Source organism: Bubalus bubalis, chromosome 2 (genome assembly GCF_019923935.1).
Source record: "Bubalus bubalis isolate 160015118507 breed Murrah chromosome 2, NDDB_SH_1, whole genome shotgun sequence".
Taxonomy (NCBI): Eukaryota; Metazoa; Chordata; class Mammalia; order Artiodactyla; family Bovidae; genus Bubalus; species Bubalus bubalis.
Genome location: NC_059158.1, coordinates 181,676,205 through 181,695,351, shown reverse-complemented (window position 1 = coordinate 181,695,351; position 19,147 = coordinate 181,676,205). Strand labels below are relative to the sequence as shown.

Genomic DNA, 19,147 nt, shown 5'->3' with positions numbered 1-19,147 from the left:
TAAAGAAGTACATGGAAGAGCTGGCTTATGTAGCCCCATCTGTGTGATTCTCAAGCCTGTGCTTCCCCTCACAACCACATGCCATTTTGGCCCTGGACACATGCACTGGGGTTGAGTGTGAACTCTAAGTTATAACTATAGAGCTAGAATTCAGGCTCCACCACTAACTAGCTTCCCAGGTGATGCTGTTGGTAAAGAATCTGCCTGCCAGTGCAGGAGATACAAGAGATGTGGGTTCGATCCCTGGGTTGGGAAGATCCCCTAGAGTAGGAAACGGCAACTCACTCCAGTATTCTTGCCTGGAAAATTCCATGGACAGAGGAGCCTGGTGGGCTATAGCCCACGGGGTCACAAAGAGTCGGACACGCCTGAGCACACATGCACTTCAGTTGGCACTAACGAGCAGTGTGACACTGGGCAAATTATCTAACCTCTCGGGACTTCTGGTGTTTCATCCAGAGGATAATAAAAGGACCATCTGCATGCGGGTTAAATGAGTTAAAGCTCATAAAACACTTAGGGCTGTACCTGGGTACACAGTAAGAGCTCAATAAATGCTAGCTATTGTTATCATCAGCTGAGCACTGGCCGTGTGCCAGGTACTGAAAGTGCAAAGATCAGTTAGAGGCCCTGTGGGGCTCAAGGTCTGGTGAGAGAACAGAGGTCAGAGTGACTGCTGTCAGGGAGCCTGGCTGTGGAAGCAAGGCAGGTGGTGGTTAACTCTACATGTCAGCTTGTCAGGACCACAGTGCCCAGGTATTCAGTCAAATATTGCTCTGGATGTTTCTGTGAGGCTCTTTTTAGATGAGATGGACGTCTAAGCCAGTGGACTTTGAGTAAAGCAGATTGCCCTCCATAATGTGGGTGGGCCTTATCCAATCAGTTGAAAGCCCAAATAAAACAAAAGCAAGAGCGACTTCCCAAGAAGATGGCCTTTGGACTTCATCAGCAACGTTGGCTCTTCTACAGCAGACAGCCTTTAAACTCAAGGTGGAACTTTCTAAAGAAAAAGTGTTTATTTATTTACTTAGTTGGCTGCACTGGTTTAGTTGTGGCCCACAGGAAATTCTATTTTCATTGCAGCACATGAGATCTTTCAGCTGAAGCATGTGGGATCTGGTTCCCTGACCAGGGACTGAACCTGGGCCCCCTGCATTGGGAGCACAGAGTCTTAGCCACTGGACCATCTGGGAAGTCCCCAAGGTGGAACTCTTTTGTCTGAATCTCCAGGCTGTTGGCCTCTGCATCAGATTTTGGATTCATCAGGCCTCCACAATTACATAAGTCGATTCCTTGAAATAAATCTCCTCTTATATAAATGCATGCTCTATTTGTTACATTTCTCTGGAGAATTCTGAAAGAGGAGGGGTCGTATCAATACCTTTGCCAGAAGAGTTATCCTTCTTATGTTTAGCTATCCTAGCCTGAAGAAGGTCGTCCAAGGGCCTTGACCCTGTCCCCAGTAGATATAACGGTTTGTTAATATTTGGGATGCATTTACTACAAGGATCACACAAAGCTGGGAGAGAGAGCAAATAGAGGCTGAAATAATCAGGATTCAAAACCCACTTAATCTTCAGAACAGTGTGTAGGAATCTACAAGAAGAAATGTAACACGGATCAGTGAAAAGTCCTCCCCTTGGGCTCTATTATGCAGAGATAGAGTCAGGGGTCGGGGTGGGAGGGTGCAGGCAGGTGAAAAACTCTAGGTGTGTGTGACACTTGGCACTTTCAGGAACTTCCCTGGTGAGCCAGTGGTTCAGAATCCACCTTGCAATGTAGAGCACACAGATTAAATTCCTGGTCCAGGAACTAAGATTCCGTGTGCCACAGGGCAACCGAGCCTGGGCACCATGGCTGCTGAGACCGCACTATGGAGCCCATGTGCACAGCTAGAGAGAGCCCTTGTGCATGCCACAACTAAGACTCGGCACAGTCAGGTACATAAATATCAAAAAAAAAAAGACTTGGGACTTTTAGTTTGACTAGCAGTCAAACTTCAATTCCTTCCTGGGTGAAGTCATGATGAGATATGAGGCTGATCGGCCTGAGGAGACACATCTCTGGCCTCCAGGTTTCAGAAAGTCAAGATAGGGACAGAAGGGCTTCCCTGGTGGCTCAGTGGGAAAGAATCCGACTGCCAATGCAAGGGACATGGGTTCGATCCCTGGTCCAGGAAGATCCCACATGCTGTGGAGCAACCAAGCCCATGTCCAACAACTGTTGAGCTCTTGCTCTAGAGCCTGGGAGCCAAAACTACTGAACCCATGTGCCATAACTACTGAAGCCCGAACACCTTAGAGCTTGAAACAAGAGACAATACTTCAATGAGACACCCATGGGCCTCAACTAGAAAGTAGCCCCCATCACCAAAACTAGAAGAAACTGCTCGAGCAGCAACGAAAACCCAGCACAACCAAAAATATATAAATTAAAAAAAAATTTTTTTAAAGGCACAGGCAAATGGAAGTTACCAGAAATCATATTTGGGCCAGAGGGAAGAACAGTCAGTGCTGACCAAGATGGCCTGGGTGTCTCATGGGCACTGATCTCCCTGTCACCAAGAATGTTCTAGGAGGTATCCCTTCTTGGAGATGTAACCAAGACAGTGTTGTGAAGAGAAAGAAAAGAGTATGCACTTTGGATGGGACAGACATAGATTCAAACCAGTTCATGTGAATGTGACCTCAGATGAGTCATCCTCTCTGAGCCCGTGGACCTCAGAGAGTACTCGTGATGCACTGGAAATCCCTGGGTCGCCTCTCAAAGCAGCCAGTGAACATTAGCTGTTTACCCCCACAGACTGGCTCACACTGACAAACATCCTCTGGCTATCCCCAGATCCTTGCTCAAGACATCAACCCTGTGCCAACCTGAGAGTGCCTCATGCTGCCCAACCTTGCTGCCATCCAACTTCTGGGAGGACCAGATAGCAAGAAAGAGGTATGTCCTCCTGGTGTCTGTCTGGATGCAATCAGAAGCAAGTCACAGAAAAATCCAGCGAACAGTGTTACTGTTACAGGATTGTTACTACTCACTTAACAAGTAATCTGAGACAGGTGGTCCCAGGGATGCTTTGGTACCTCAGTGATTCAGTCAAGGATGTTGCTCTTTCTCCTGTGCCATCTTCAGGGCATCCGCAGTGTTTTCCTGCAGGATCACAGGATGACTGCCTAAGCTTCCCATCCTCACCAGACAGCATTCAAGCAGGAAGAACCTTTTTCCCTTGCATGTCTCTCTTTTCCTGTAAGGAGGATCTTTCCCAAAGCCACTAACAACTTCCCCTTAAGTCTATTTATTTATTAATTTTAAAAATTGAGGTAGAGTTGATTTACAGCCTTGTGTTAGTTTCTCCTTACACCTTGCATAATCAGTTTGTCCCAGTTTGCCAGGCACTTTTCCATTTTTTACCTAAATTCACAGATCCTGGGAACCCCCTCCTCCCTGGCAGATCTGACCAGTTGGGTGTCCCTACTTATATCCCATTGGCCAGAACTGGGTCAATGTCCATCCCTTGACCAATCACTAGTAGAGACAATGGACGTATTCCAACTGGTTTAAACCAATCAGGATTTACTTCCTGGGGGCAATGGCATGTTGCCAGTTGACCTGCTGTGAGGTTCTATGAGCAAGGAAATAGGATTGGCTGCTAGATGGGCATCTGCAGTGTCTGCCACACTTGTGTGCATCAGAAACCAGCAAATTCCTGTCCTAGACTAGGCTCTGCTCTCCCCGGCATCATCGCCGCCATGCTGTGTGTGTGTGTTTGTAACTAAGTGTGCAAGAATTAGGAGCATGACAAGGATGTTGGGGGAGGGGAGACAAGAAAGGCTCCCAAATACAGGCTTCCTCTGCGGTCATGGAAAACAAGTTTATTTTTAATCTGACCTAATTAGTGTGCAATTCTCCAGGCATGATTTCTAAATGGGCAACTTTCAGGTAATACTAACAAACCCAGAAAACAGTTGATTTTTCTCCTAAGCTGGACTTTCCTTTGACTGTCCCTGGGTAGAGACTGGAGGAGGGGACATCTGAGCAGGACAGAGGGGCTGGGCTGAGTGCAGGCTAAGGGGTCAGCCCCCGCTCCAGCTCCAGTGGGATACTTGGGTCACCTAGCCTCCTCCCTCGCCTCTTACCTTAGCTACACTCAGGACAGAACCACCCTGAGTCTGACTGACGTTTACCTGACACCAAAGCTCATGATTTGTGAGGTTCCGGCCACAGGAACCAGTCACCATCTCTTAAAACTTTAAAGACAAAGACTTTGAGAATAAGTCATTTGTAAACCTGGAAACGACATTTCATTCATTCAAACAAACAAATGTTTATTGAATACCTACTACGTCCAGGCACTGCAGTGTGTTGGAGATCAAATTATGATACATAAAGACAGACCCTCACCCTTATGAAGCTGACATTCTAGAGATGGCAGACAGACAATAGGCAAGAACTAATATGTATCATCATCAGTAATAAATAAAATAGAGAAAACCAGAGAAGGGGGTAGAGATGGTTAGGTAGATGAAGGAAAGGGGTGCCTGCTTTTCTGGATCAGAGGTCTTCTTACCTATTTTAGTAAATAACATTTTATTGGAATACAACCAAGCTTATCAATTTATGTATTGTTTATGACTGTTTTCATGCTACGGTGGCAGAGTGGAATAATTACAACAGAGGTTATATGACCTGTGAAGCTGAAAATATTTACTATCAGCTCTTAAAGTTAGCCATCACAAGGAGATAGCATTTCACACCCACTAGAATGGCTATCATAAAAGACACTCGGTGACAAGTACAGATGAGGATGTGAACAAACTGGAACTCTCACACACTGCTGAAGAGAATGTAAAGTGGTGCAGCCACTGTGAAAACAGTCTGGCAGTCCCTCAAAGGGGAGACACAGAGGAACCATATGACCCAGCAGCTCGACTCCTCGCTATATGCTTAAGAGAAATGAAAGTACATGTCCACACAGAAACTTGTACCATAAATTTCAGAGCAGCGTTATTCATAGTAGACAATGATGAATAAGTGAATAAATAAAAAGTAGTTTAGCTATACAATGTGATATTATCTAACGATAAAGAGAAATGTAATAGTGATATATGCTATAACATGGGCAAATGTGAAAAGATTATGCTAAGTAAAAGCAGCCAGTCACAAAGTGACATAGTGTATGATTCCATTTATGAAATATCCAGAAGAGTCCATCTATAGCAAAAACAAACTACGGATTGCTTAGGACTAGAGAGACTGGGCAGTAATGACTAAAGGGTGAAGGGCTTCTTTTTGGGGTGATGAAAGCTGAATGTGTCATAGTTCCATAACTCTGTGAAAATACTATAAGGCCTGGAATTGTACACTTTAAATGAATGAGTTATGTGGTATATGAATTATATCTCAATAAAGCTGTTTTTAAAAGGTTTACCAGAATTCCCTGGTGGTCCGGTGGTTAAGAATGGACTTCCACTACAGGGGGAACAGGTTGGATTTCTGGTCAGAGAACTAAGATCCCGTATGGTGCAGCCTAATGCCAAAGCCTTTGACTGTGTGGATCACAATAAACTGTGGAAAATTCTGAAAGAGATGGGAATACCAGACCACCTGACCTGCCTCCTGAGAAATCTGTATGCAGGTCAGGAAGCAACAGTTAGAACTGGACATGGAACAACAGACTGGTTCCAAATAGGGAAAGGAGTACGTCAAGGCTGTATATTGTCACCCTGCTTATTTAACTTATATGCAGAGTACATCATGAGAAACGCTGGGCTGGAAGAAACACAAGCTGGAATCAAGATTGCCGGGAGAAATATCAATATCAGATATCAGATGACACCACACTTATGGCAGAAAGTGAAGAAGAACTAAAAAGCCTCTTGATGAAAGTGAAAGAGGAGAGTGAAAAATTTGGCTTAAAGCTCAACATTCAGAAAACTAAGATCATGGCATCTGGTCCATCACTTCATGGCAAATAGATAGCGAAACAATGGAAACAGTGGCTGACTTTATTTTTCTGGGCTCCAAAATCACTGTAGATGGTGACTGCAGCCATGAAATTAAAAGACATTTGCTCCTTGGAAGAAAAGTTATGACCAACCTAGATAGCATATTATAAAGCAGAGACATTACTTTGCCAACAAAGGTCCATCTAATCAAGGCTATGGTTTTTCCAGTGGTCCTGTATGGATGTGAGAGTTGGACTATGAAGAAAGCTGAGCGCTGAAGAATTGTTGCTTTTGAACTGTGGTGTTGGAGAAGACTCTTGAGAGTCCCTTGGACTGTAAGGAGATCCAACCAGTCCATCCTAAAAGAGATCAGTCCTGGGTGCTCATTGTAAGGACTGATGTTGAGGCTGAAACTCCAATACTTTGGCCACCTGATGGGACCAGCTGACTCATTGGAAAAGACCCTGATGCTGGGAGGGATTGAGGGCAGGAGGAGAACGGGACGACAGAGGATGAGATGGTTGGATGGCATCACCGACTCGATGGACATGGGTTTGGGTGGACTCTGGGAGTCAGTGATGGACAGGGAGGCCTGGCGTGCTGCAGTTCATGGGGTCACAAAGAGTCAGAGATGACTGAGTGACTGAACTGAACTGAAATAAATAAAAACTTTTGTCCTAGACAGTTGAAGAAGGCTGAGCCTCTTTTGGAACTGGCTCAGAGTTCTCAAATAGTAACAGGTAGCATTTCACTGAGCACTTAGTGTCAGGCACAGTGCTCAGTGTGAGAAGCATTTTGCAAATCACTGCCTCATCTAATCTTCACAGAGATCTTATGACTTAGATACGGACAACTCCATTAACCAATGAAGAAACAGGAGCATGGAGACATTAGGGACTTGCCCCCAGGTCACAGAGCTGATAAATGGCAGAACTGGGCTCCAACTGCAGGTATTTCTGACCTCACAGCCTGTGCCCTTAACCACTGACACATACTGTGTGTACACAGATCCCTGTCCAGTCTTTGGTTTCCTAATCTTTCCCGGATCAGAAAGATGGCCCTAGATGACACAGAGCTGGTGAGGAAGAGTACAGCCTTAAAGGAAAGTCAGGAAGGGCATGAGGGAGCAGAGGAGAGGAGTGAATGTGCAGAGACGTGTCTCTGGGCTCAGGGAGCACTCCCACGGGGTGACCTAGACAAGGATGCAATCATTTTGGAAACTTTAGAAAATTGGAAACAACCTAGTGGATAGAATTCACCTGATGCAAGAAGTGAAGAGAGGTTTATTTAAAGCCCAATTCCTGAGTTTAACTGCCAGAGATTCTGATGTAGTGGGTCTGAGTTGGGAACCAGAAATTCAGGGTTGACAGAATCTCCCTGGGAGATTCTGATGCAAATGGTCAGCAAACACACTGTGAGATGCCAAGCAGAAACTTAAAGGTCAGCACAAGACTCCCTTGGGTGCTCCCCCTACACCAATCTTGGCCTCCCTGCTTATCTCTCCCTTTCTGATATTCCATATTCCTGACTCTCCTCCATGTTCCCAGAGATCCCAAGGAGCCTTACAGGCCTCCTAGGCTCTGTCCTTGCTCTTTTCTCCATCTGGCGTGACCTTCCCTACCTCCCTTTTGCTCTGAACCAACTTCCCCTGAAGCTTTGTCATACCTCCCCTTTCTCAGTTTCCCATTCCCTGAAAGTTCATCAGCTCATGTGTCACCTTCTTATGAAACCTTCCCTAATCATAGGCAAGTTTCTTTGTTGCATCTGTAAAACGAGGATGGAAAGCAAGACAGAAATTGTATGTGAGGAGCATTGCAGGCACTCAGTACATAGTAGCTATTATTTTTATGTTGCTTAATCTTGGGCAGGTGAGTTTCTGCATCTCTGAAATGATAAGAGCTCTTGTGCCAACCACTGTGTTAAAATATACAATAACCACCATTATTTTCCTCATTTTACATTTGAGGAACATGAGGTAAAAAGAGATTAAGAAACTTGTCCAAGGTCATTCATCCAGGTAGAAATTGGTAGTACTTGGATTTGAACTGAGGCATCAGGTCGTCAGCTCTAATCATCACGTTATATTGACTTCCATTGTTATGGGACTTCCCAGGTGGTGCTAGTGATAAAGAATCCACCTACAATGCAGGAGATGTAAAGAGATGGGGGTTCGATCCCTGGGTTGGGAAGATACCCTGGAGGAGGGCATGGCAACCCACTCCAGTATTCTTGCCTGGAGAATCCCTTGGACAGAGGGGCCTTGTGGGCTACAGTCCATAGGGTCTCACAGAGTCGGTCACAACTGAAGTGACTTAGCATGCACCGTTATTATCAGACTCCAATCAAACAATAAATACCAGGATTCTGGCACAGGGACCAGCGTGTGGTAGGTGCTCAGTAAATGCTAGAGATTAAATTGAATTGAAAAGTCCCTACATCCAGGGAGGGAGTAAAAACTACTCAAAGACTTTACTGATAATGATGTCTCATGCTTTTTATTTGACAAGACTCAACACCTTAAGATCTCTAATGAGAATGGGATGTAAAAAAATAATTCAGGAAAAAAGTTCAGAATGGTGTTCCATTGAAAGCCTGGTAGGTGCAAATTCTGTCAGTCTGCTTCAGTGGGGGTAAATTGTGGGTTTTCACTTCAGAACATTCAGATGGTGCAGGAGGAGGATGGGTAGCTGATCTGGTCCCAGCCATCCACTCCCCTGCCCCTGGCTTCTGAATCTCTCTCTGTCACTCTGTATCCATCACTCTATATCATTGGCACTTCAAATGCTGACTCCTTCCTCATGAACAACTAAGGGAGATTCAATCTAAGAAGGACTCAGTGGAAGAAATACTTGGGTGTTATTTTCCAACTAAGGCACTGCATGGAATGGAAACCCTCCATCCAACTCCAATTCTGTTTCAACTCAGGTCATTCATCTCACGGACTCTCTTAAGTGGTGGTGGTGGTTTAGTTGCTAAGTCATGTCTGACTCTTGCGATTTAGAGCTCCACGCAAAACTTAAGTAGACCAGAAAGCCTCCCGTTTTGAACTTGGGGTCTTTCTACAGAGTCAGCCAGCTTTCTGCCCACATAGCATCAATGGGGAAACCTGTAGGTCACATTCTTTCCAACACAGATGAACCATGAAAATATTACACTAAGTAAAGTCTTGCCCCCTTTCACACAGCTGCCCAGCTTTTGGTGGCTCAGAAGTCAAGACAACAGCAAAAAAGAACACTGGACAATTCTATCAACTGGACCAAACCCCAAGATAGCGGAACCAACCCAACTCTCAGGAAAAATAAAAAAGACAATTTCCAGTTGGTTTTCAGGACATAAAAGATATCAAGAGTCACCATCAAATAAGACTAAGAGGTTTTCCTGAAACGGACAACTTTCTGAAACGCTTGCCGAAACTCTTCGTTAAACACAGTATAGATTATTGGATTGATGAGGGAGTTCAGATAGCCTAGCCAAGTGAAAAAGTCAAAAAGTGCTGGGTGGATCCAGCAGGAGTCTCTGCAGATGGGAAGGACCAGAGATGCTACAAAGAAGGGCAGCCAGCAGACGATAAAGGCCCCCAGAATGATCCCCAGGGTTTTTGTGGCTTTCCTTTCTCGGGCAGCAGAAATCTTCTTGCGTTCCAGGACACTATTGGCAAGCTTGATTTTCACGTGGTTAAAAAAGAGAGGGGAGCCGGCGGAATGAGAATGCCCCTCGTGAAGGCTGGGGTTGAGCGAGCACAGCGAGGACCCTGCAGAGCCTGTTATGAGGTGCGCAGTGGTGAAGCGCTTCCCATAGAGGGACGGCGGGTTCAGGATGCGGTTTCTGGCGGCCATGTAGATACGGCCATAGAGGATGATGAGCAACACGGACGGGATGTAGAAGGCCCCACAGGTGGAGTAGATGGTGTAGGAGATCTGAGACGTGTTCACCAGGCAGTCCGACATCTCTTCGTGAGTTCTGGCCTGCCGCCAAAAGAGGGGTGGAATGGAGATGCAGACCGAGATGGCCCAGACCACGGCGATCATGGCGGCCGCGTGGCCCACAGTCCGGCGTTTGCTGTACTCCAGGGCATCCGTGATGGCCCAGTACCTGTCCAGAGCAATGACACAGAGATGCAGGATGGAGGCCGTGCAGCATGTGATGTCAGAAGACAGCCAGATGTCACACAGGAGTTGGCCGAAGCTCCAGGTGTGGGTGGTGGTATAGGCGATGCTGATGGGCATGACCAAGATGGAAACTAAGAGGTCCGTCATGGCCAGGGAGCCAATGAGACAGTTGGCTGGGGTGTGGAGCTTCCTGGTCAGGAAGATGGTGGTAAGCACAAAGGCATTGGAAAGGACTGTGGCCAGGGTGATGATGGAAAGGACCACGGCAAGAGCAATCTTGAGGGCTTGGAGGGTCCCTGGGTCCCAAGCCCCTGGAGTTTCTGTGGCATTCAGGGATCTGTTGGGAGCCCCCTGCAGAAGACCTTCTACTGACTGGTTTGGGGGGAACATTCTAGGTGGCTCTTTCTTTCCACAGACTTTCACATACACAGCTCCTTCTTTCACAGTTGTCCTGCTCACAGAATAAGGTCATCCTTCTGTTTCACGCTGGTGGGAGGCAGCCGTCAGAACAGAACCCAGCGAAAAGCCCTCAAAACTCCACCGTTGAAAAGAACACTGAGGTGACTTCCACCTGGTAGTTAAAGGTCTTTCCTAAATCAGATGAATCCCAAGAGGTCTCACTGTTCTGGAACTTTGCCCAGCAACTGATCAGGCGTTGAGGACACATGCTGGATTTGTTAGACATTTACCAGGATATCAAAACAGTCTCTGCAACGCTCTGGAATTCTTGCTTTTGGCATTCTGGCTCCTTCCAAAGCTTGAGAGATAAATGTGTTTAATGAGAACTTAAGAATTTCCTCCATTCTATTCTGAGAAGATTCTGGATTTCAGGTCACCCCTGGGGATTTTTTTTTTTTTTTTTTTAACCAGAGACAAGAAGAAGTGCCAGCTGATTCAGAGAGACAGCACAGTCAACAGCTCACAGTTTTCCCAGGTTCGTCTGCATGTGTCATGAGGTAGTTAACTTTGGTCCCTGTCCCACTAAACGTCTGGAGCCTGAACAGACAGACAAAACATTCCAGTTACCAAGACTCGAAGAATGCCTAAGCTGGGAGAAGGCAAAACAAAGAGATCACTGTGGGTTCATCCCGAAGGCCACGTGTTCAGAAGTTCTGGGGGTTAAGGAAAGACAAAAAGTAGAGTTAGGTTCTAGAAGGACAATTTAGACGTTTGAGATTAACTATAAGATTAAAAGGATACTGCTTAGCGCTGGCAGTCGTGCAGCCAAACCGGCATTTCCACACAGGTCTGGAGAAGACAGGGGCGGGCAAGGAGCCCCACCCCCACAGTTCTCAGAGGGGGCACAGTATCACAGCTGTTGGACGTACCACAGGTTTCTTACAGGTACATGAAACTAGCTCTGTGCATTGTGAATCAGAAATCATCCTATTTATTCAGCAACAATGGAACCTCAACAAAAATAACTGTACACACACACGGGCCACTGGGAAACATACCAAATCGTTACCATGTACTTCTCTAGGAATTGGGGAGGGGGTGGTGACCTTTTTCCTATCATACGAGTTTTCCAAATTTCCTAGAGTGGGCATGTATGACTCTTAAAATCAAACGTGCAAACAACACCTTTTCGTTAAGCAAAGAAAGTGAACTGCAGGGAACTCCCTGGTGGTCCAGTGGTAAAGACTCCTCACTTTCATGACTGTGGGCCCGGGTTTGATCCTTGGTTGGGGAACTAAGATTCCACGAGCCATGTGGCCAAAAAAAAAAAAAAATTAAGTGCAAAAATAAAAATCCTGTGCTTTTTTTCATGGTGAAAGTTGAAATACAAAAATAAAATTGGCTTTGCAAATGAGAATTGGAAATTAAGTCACAAAACAATCTTGAAGAATCATTTTCTTTTCTTTGTGTCTGTGGACTTGAATCTGGGTTTCAGTATTTGGGACACGGGCAAGTCCTGGTATCTGAAGTCCACAGGGTCTGGCAGGAAGCCCCTGGGTGTATGGGGTCGGCAAGAAGAATGCTAAGACCCCTTAGCCCCATCAATAACCTTACTGCATCTCCCCCCGTCTTGTGTGGAGTGCTACAACTCCACCAGGAATCCCTATGATTCATTTATCATTATCTCTTCCAGCTCAACTTAGCAATCAGGTCTTGCCCTGAGAGCATTCACAGCCCAGGAAGGGAGGCAGACATGTAGTGTCAAGGACCCTGGGATGGAGCTGGCAAGGCAGAATATATATTATACATACATGCTTTTCTAAAAAATGTGATATCACTTTCTTTACTGGCGGCACTGAGCAGCTGGTGGGATCTTATTTCCCCTACCAGGGTTCGAAATCCGAGTCTCCTGCGTTTTGCAAGACAGATTCTTAACAACTGAACCACCAGAGAAGTCTCCACAATTTCATTATTAAGGACTGCATATTGTTTCATTGGTTGCCTACATTAAGGAGAAGGGTCTCAGTAGTCAAAGTCGAGAGGGATGGCATTCCTGGTAGCTGGAAAGATAACAGTAAAGGCCTGCAGGCTGGAGTGCAGAGAGTAGAGGATCAGGCTCTAGGCGTGGGGGGTGGGGGTGGGGGGCAGCAGGGCACGGGGTAAGAGTTTCGCTTGGACTGGGGCAGTCTAGGCTCTAATCCTTGTTCTACCCCAGCCTTCCTGTATGACCTTGGGCAAATCCTAACGTCTCAGATTTCTTTCCCAAAACAGGAGCCAACCCACCTGCCAACCAGAACTGCTTCGGGGCTTTCATTGCTCCTGGCAAGGTCAGCCTTTGAAACCCACTAAAAGCCCGAGAGATGCCAAGAATCATTGTCATCCTACTTCCTTCCTTCTGCTCAGCCCAGGGCTTTGTTGGAAAAGTTCAGTCTACGGCTGTTGATTGGCTTTATTTTTGATTTAATTAATTAATTTGGCTGTGTTGGGTCTTTGTTGTGGGACACAGGGTCTTTGTTGTGTCACGTGGGATCTTTTGTTGCAGTGCAAGAATTCTCTTGATGTGGCCCATGCACATAGTAGCTGTATGCAGGCTTAGTTATTCCTCGTGACATGTGGGATCTGAGTTCCTGGACCAGGATCGAACCCACATTCCTTGCACTGGAAGGCGGATTCTTAACGGTTGAACCACCAGGGAAGTCCCTATTGATTGATTTTAAATCATTAAGAAGCTAAACGTGCAAAATGGTAGTTTCCCTCTCATGCCCCAAAAGCGTGCTTTGTCTTTAAAAAAAAAAATCTGCCTAGAGGAGGGAAAACAGCCTGAGTTAAGAAAACCCTTCTTAAGCTACCTGTTCTGAAACATTCCCTGAATTTGAGGAATATTATCATCACAACTTTGATGGAGCTCTTGGTATGTTCCAGGGTGGGACCCACTCCACCTATGGCCCCCAACTGACAAATGAACCAATCAGCACTCAGAAAGGTGATGTCACCTGCCCCAAGGTGACCAGGTGGAAGTGGAAAAACCGGGTCCAGGGTCAGCTCTGACATTTCCACTCCTCTCCACACTGCCTCAGTCCAGGAAGAAAAGCCTTCTGGCATGTTTGCTTCTAGGCATGAAGCTGGTTTGGGATCTCCTGGAGATACAGGAAAATGGTGATTCCTTCACCCTACCCCACCCACCTCCTTACCCCATCCTCCACCCCCAAAGGCCTCTGGCTGAAGCTCTCCTTTGATTCACAGGGAAAATGTGAAGTCAGGTTGGACTGTTCAGAATTTTCTTCCCTCCAGACGGTCTGGGTGAGCGGGGTGGCGTCATTTCCCACGGAAGGCTGGTTTGCTTGCCCCACAAACCCAGGCGGTCACTCCTTGGGTTCCAGGCATTCCAATGACCTCATTCCAGTGAAAGGCGCGGGCTCAGAAAGGCCTGGGAGGCTGGTGGGTGACATCTTGGGAAGAAGGACAGTGTGGATTGCCTTGGTCAGGAATGCCAGGCTGGAGCTTTGTGGGAAGCCACATGATTCTTTTTTTAATTAATTTTTATTGGCGTATAGCTGCTTTACAATGTTCTGTTAGTTTCTGCTGTACAGCAAATGGAATCAGTTATGTGAATACATCTGTCTTCTCTTTTTTGGATTTCCTTCCCATTTAGCTCGCCACAGAGCACTGAGTAGAGTTCCCTGTGCTATACGGTAGGTTCTCATTAGCTATCTATTTTATACATAGTACTGTATATATGTCGATCCCAATCTCCCAGCTCATCCCTTCCCCATGCACCCCTTGGTATCCGTAAGTTTGTTCCCTACATCTGTGTCTCTATTTCTGCTTTGCAAATAAGTCCATCTGTACCAAATCTTTGTAGATTCCACATAGAAGCATTAATATACAATATCTGTTTTTCTCTTTCTGATTTACTTCACTCTGTATGACAGCTTCTAGGTCATCCATGTCTCTGCAAATAACACTATTTTGTTCCTTTTACGGTTGAGTAATATTCCACTGTTTATACCTGCCGCTTGGGAGTCACATGATTCTGAGGCTGTCTCTTGCCTACCGTTCTTCCCCAACTTGAACAAAGTTGGGGTAATATCCCACAATCCAGCTACCTTTGGAGATATAGACTCTAGGTGCATAGTCAACCCTCCCATCAAATAATAAGATAAAAAACAGAAATCGTATGTAATTTCAAATAAGGTAAAAAACCAGAAATTCAAACAATGAGCTACTGTCTTCAGTCAGCAGGTAGGTAAAAAATTTTAATCTAGTTGAGTCATGTCATTTGGTAAAGGTGGGAGCAACAGAAATTATCACCTCCCACTGGTTAAGTATACTTTGGAGGACACTTGTTAGCAAACAATTTGGCCTTATGTCATAAATCTAAAAAGGTAATGACCACCTCGTGACCCAGTAATTCCACTCCCAGGTACATAAGACAGAGAAACTTTTCAGCGTGTTCCCCGGCAGACGGCAACAAGAATATCACAGTAGTAATGACTGTAACGGCAAACAACTGGAAAGCGCCCAAGCATCCATCAGGAGCAGGATGGCAGAGTGCGGCGTATTCCTGTGCCGGCTGCTAGAGCAGCAAGACTGGGTAAATCAAAGCGCGTGCATAACAGTGCCAACAACAAAAACATGCCAGAGGAAACAAACTGTTTAAGGATATAAATATATGTGGCAAAGCCATAAGGAAAAGCAAGGAAACATTCAACATAAAACTCAGGGGAATTCCCTGGCGGTCTAGAGCTTTCATTAGAGGGGGAGCGGGTTTGATCCCTGCTCAGGGAATTAAAATCCCACAAGCGGTGTAGTAAATAAATAAATAAAAATAGCAATACATTATTAAAGCTCGTGGTTACCACTAGAGGGGAAAGGAAACAGGGATGTGATCATCACGGAGGGGTTTTAAAGGTATCAGTGATGTTTCTTAAGGCAGTAGTGAGTACATGGTTGTTGTTAGTCTTTAATCTGTAAGTATGTTTTATAAATACATTCACACACACACACACATATATATTCTTTCGTAGCGAATTGATATTTTCATATTTTTTCTTAATCAATTTTGTACATTATGAAAAAGAAAAGCACATGACTGGCACTGGTAGTATTGGAACCAGCGTTGATACCTTGATTTTGACACGTTAATACCTATCCATACATCCTAGTCCCAAATTTCTGAGTTCTGAGCCCAGCTCTGCCACTGATCAGCAGGGTAATCATGATTCCTCTTTGACCCTCAGTTTCTTTGTAAAAAAAGGGAACATTAGCATGGCCATGCTGCCCCAAAGGGGTGTTCCAATAAGATCATATATATGATAAGATGTAATTGTAGCATCCTGGACAAATGTAACCTTAATAACAGAGCTGGAGGGGAATGGCAATAAGCACACATTTTGGGTCAGGCAGGCTCAAGTCCCAATCCCCGTCACTCCACTTTCTTGCTGTGACCATTGGGTAAGTTACTTAAGCTCTCCGAGTTCCAGTGATGGAGGTGATAATTCACACCTCGCCAGAATTTAGGGAGAACTAGAGCATGGATTTTAATTCCCAACATAGTAAATGATGACTCCTCTGGTTTCTCCAGGATGGATCCAACCATGTTCAGGTCTCCAGGCGACAAGGTCTCGTCCCTCGCTAGAAACAAGGCATCGCCGTCCGTTTTAGCCAGTGATGTCACCGTTGTCAGAACTACCAGCCGTACCCGGCAGCTTCTCCCCTGCCCACCACAGTCCTGGCAGTCATCAAAGCAGAAGTTAGGCCTTCCTCAGCCTCTCCTGGGAGAAAGAAACGACAACCCACTCCAGTATTCTTGCCTGGAACATCCCACGGTAGGCTACAGTCCATGGGGTTGCAAAGAGTTGGACATGACTGAGTGACTTCACTTTCACTTTAAGCCTCTCCTGAGCCCAGCAGCATCTTCCCTGGAGTCCACATCACACAGACTCTAGCCATATCATACTCCTCCCAGCGCCAACGTATCTGCAGAGGGGTAGAGAGGAAAAAGCAGCGACGCCTGGGTCCCAGTTCCAACTTGGTCCACAGGCTACCTCTGACCACAGATGGCTGGACCAGGGTGGACTTGTGAGCCAAAACAAACCAGCAGGTTCTCTCTTGGGAATTTAAATTGGAGACTGTGAACAGCTGAGTGGAGGGAGAGCTGATGGAGGGGGAGCAACTCGAACGCTAAGGATTCTGGGGCAGGAATCGGGCCACGGCCGTGACTAAGGGGCACGTGGTGGTGGGGGGTGGGGTGGGAAAAGTCATCAGTAAACAACCAACCAACAGGTCCGCAGAGAGAGGCAGGAGGACAGGGGACCCGGAGAAGGGAGCAGGGAGAGAGGAGACCCATCTGCCCCAGGAGAGAAGGAAGGAGCTTTCCAAGCCCAGCGAATACTCTTTACCCTTAGATGTCCACGAGCAGCCTCTGGACCACGGAAACCTCATTTGTAGCAACACACTTTTTCTGTTGAGCCGGTTCAAATGGACACAACAGGCCAGGAGAAAGAGAAATCAGACAGAGGATCCGGGAGAAAGAGAAATCAGACAGAGGATTTTCAGCTCCTTCCCACCAAACGATCCCCGCTGGGGAGGAGGCAAGTCACTTCACCTCCTGTGCTTTCCTTTCTCATCTGTAAATTGGGGTCCTAACGCCTTTTGCCCAGAACTGCTATGTGGATTCCGGGAAGGCACAGTCACTGCAGGCGTCCTTTTTAACCCCTCTTAACTAAGGCTTCCCACCCAGGGCTCAACTCCTCCAGCCTGCACAAGAATCTGTCACTTCCCTTTCAGAAGGAGCTTTATTTTAACTGAGTGAGTCATAAAGCCTTGCCAGAAACAAAGAGGATGTATGGGTTTAATGCATCCTCAGAAGTCTGTCCCATCTTTTTGGAGGAAAAAAAAAAAAAAACCAACAAGCTGTGATTTGATGCAGCAGAATCAGTGCCCCACAGAGGAATTCCTGTCTGTTCTTTCTCTGGAAGCTGTGCGGTACGGATGAGTGAGCCCTGACCAGGGAAACCATTCTCCTCAAATCTGAACACTGCTTTTTATTTTACAAAGCACATCCACAGCTGTTATTTCATCTGTTGCTCATGGGACCTCCCACAGTCTCGGTCTTCTCTGTAAAATCAGGGTATCAAGTCTATCTCCCATGGGTAAAATAAATATGAGAGGAAGATTAAAAAATTTTAATAGGAGCATGTGTCCATCTATCCATCAATCAGTATATCTGTAAATGAATGCAAGTTTTGAAATCTAGTCAGTTCCTTGAGCAAGTCAACATTTCACCTCAAAATCTAGAGAATGGGGACTTCCTTGGTGGTCCAGTAGCTAAGAATCTGCCTTCCAATGCAGGGGACATGGGTTCGATCCCTGGTCAGGGAACTAAGATCCCACATACTGCTGGGCAGCTAAGCTCAACTGCTGCAACTGGAGAAGCCTGTAGGCCGCAACAAAGACTCAACAGAGTTATAATAAAATAATAACAAAATAAAATGACCTCTTAAAAAATCTGGCAAATGTCGAAAAATCAAAAGCAGCCAAACCTCTGAGCTAGAACTTCTGCTCCGAATAAAAACAATAAAAACATGGACAAATGTTCTCCAAAAGGCATGTGCAAGAATTATTCATAACAGCACTATTGAGCAACCCCAAACCGGAAGCCACCCAAACAAAGGTCAACAGTCTAATGGATAAATCCACTGTGGCATATTCCTACAGCGGAATACTACAGGCCAGTGAGAATGAGCCCCACCTCCCTGCCACACTCAGCCATGTGGATGAACTTCATGGAACAGAAGACACTCCGTGCTATGACCGAACGTGTGAGTCAAGCTTCATAAAGCTCATAAACGGGCAAAACTGATCTGCTGTGATGGGAGTCACGCTTGTGTGTTGTGTTTGAGGGGAAAGAGGCAGTGATGGGGAGGGAATATGAGAGGGGCTGCTGGGTGAAGGTCATATGGTCTGCCTGCTACATGTGAACTTTCAAGCTGTGAACTTTCAAAGATGCTTGCATCTGGTTCCAGCAAGGAACCAGAACCTGTGCCATCAACATCAGGCGTGAGTGAAACTGCAGCTTGCCCTCCGTCTCCGGTTGCTGACGATCCTTCAGATCTACCACCTCCCACCTCTCCTCCCGCCTGCCGTCAGTAACTCTTCTTGCCTGTTCACTCGATGCCAGCCCTTGGATGCCAGCTGTTATGCTGTACTACTGTACTTCTCTAGGTACTGTACTATAAAATTTTAAATGCTTTATTTTCTGTTTTTAAAAATGTATTACTTGTGTGAAAAGTATTATAGACCTACCACACAGTATTCTATACCTGATTGTGTTGGGTACCTAGGCTAACGGGATTGGACTTACGAACGAATTGGACTTGTGCTCTCAGAACAGAATTCGTTTGTATGGAGGGGACTTACTGTATTCTGTTTCTTGAACTAGGTGTGTTCACTTTGTGAATATTCATCAGGCTGTGCATTTGTGTTTGGGGTACTTTTGTTTTTGTAAAAATGTTTACCCCCCAAAATTAGTGGTTAAGTGCCTAAGAACCTGGGGTACCAGTTCTGTGCTCAAAGGGGGCCTTGAACTCGTCATTTAACCTCTTGAGTTCAGTTTCTCCGTGTGGCAAATGGGTAGGGTAACAGTACCAACACCACAGGGCTATTTTGTTTGAATGAGCTGAGTGAAAAACA

General features: G+C 45.9%; 1 protein-coding gene across 1 annotated transcript; it reads right to left on the bottom strand.

Annotated features, from left to right (window-relative positions):
* Positions 1-9,310: 9,310 nt before the first annotated feature.
* Positions 9,311-10,727, bottom strand: HTR1D (5-hydroxytryptamine receptor 1D). Its single transcript, XM_044938130.1, has one exon. It carries the CDS (start codon positions 10,442-10,444, stop codon positions 9,311-9,313), a length of 1,134 nt encoding a protein of 377 aa, XP_044794065.1. The 5' UTR covers positions 10,445-10,727.
* Between the last annotated feature and the right edge of the window lie 8,420 nt (positions 10,728-19,147).

Excerpts from the sequence above, each read along its gene's own strand:
- HTR1D (XM_044938130.1), bottom strand. The coding sequence starts at position 10,444 with ATGTTCCCCCCAAACCAGTCAGTAGAAGGTCTTCTGCAGGGGGCTCCC.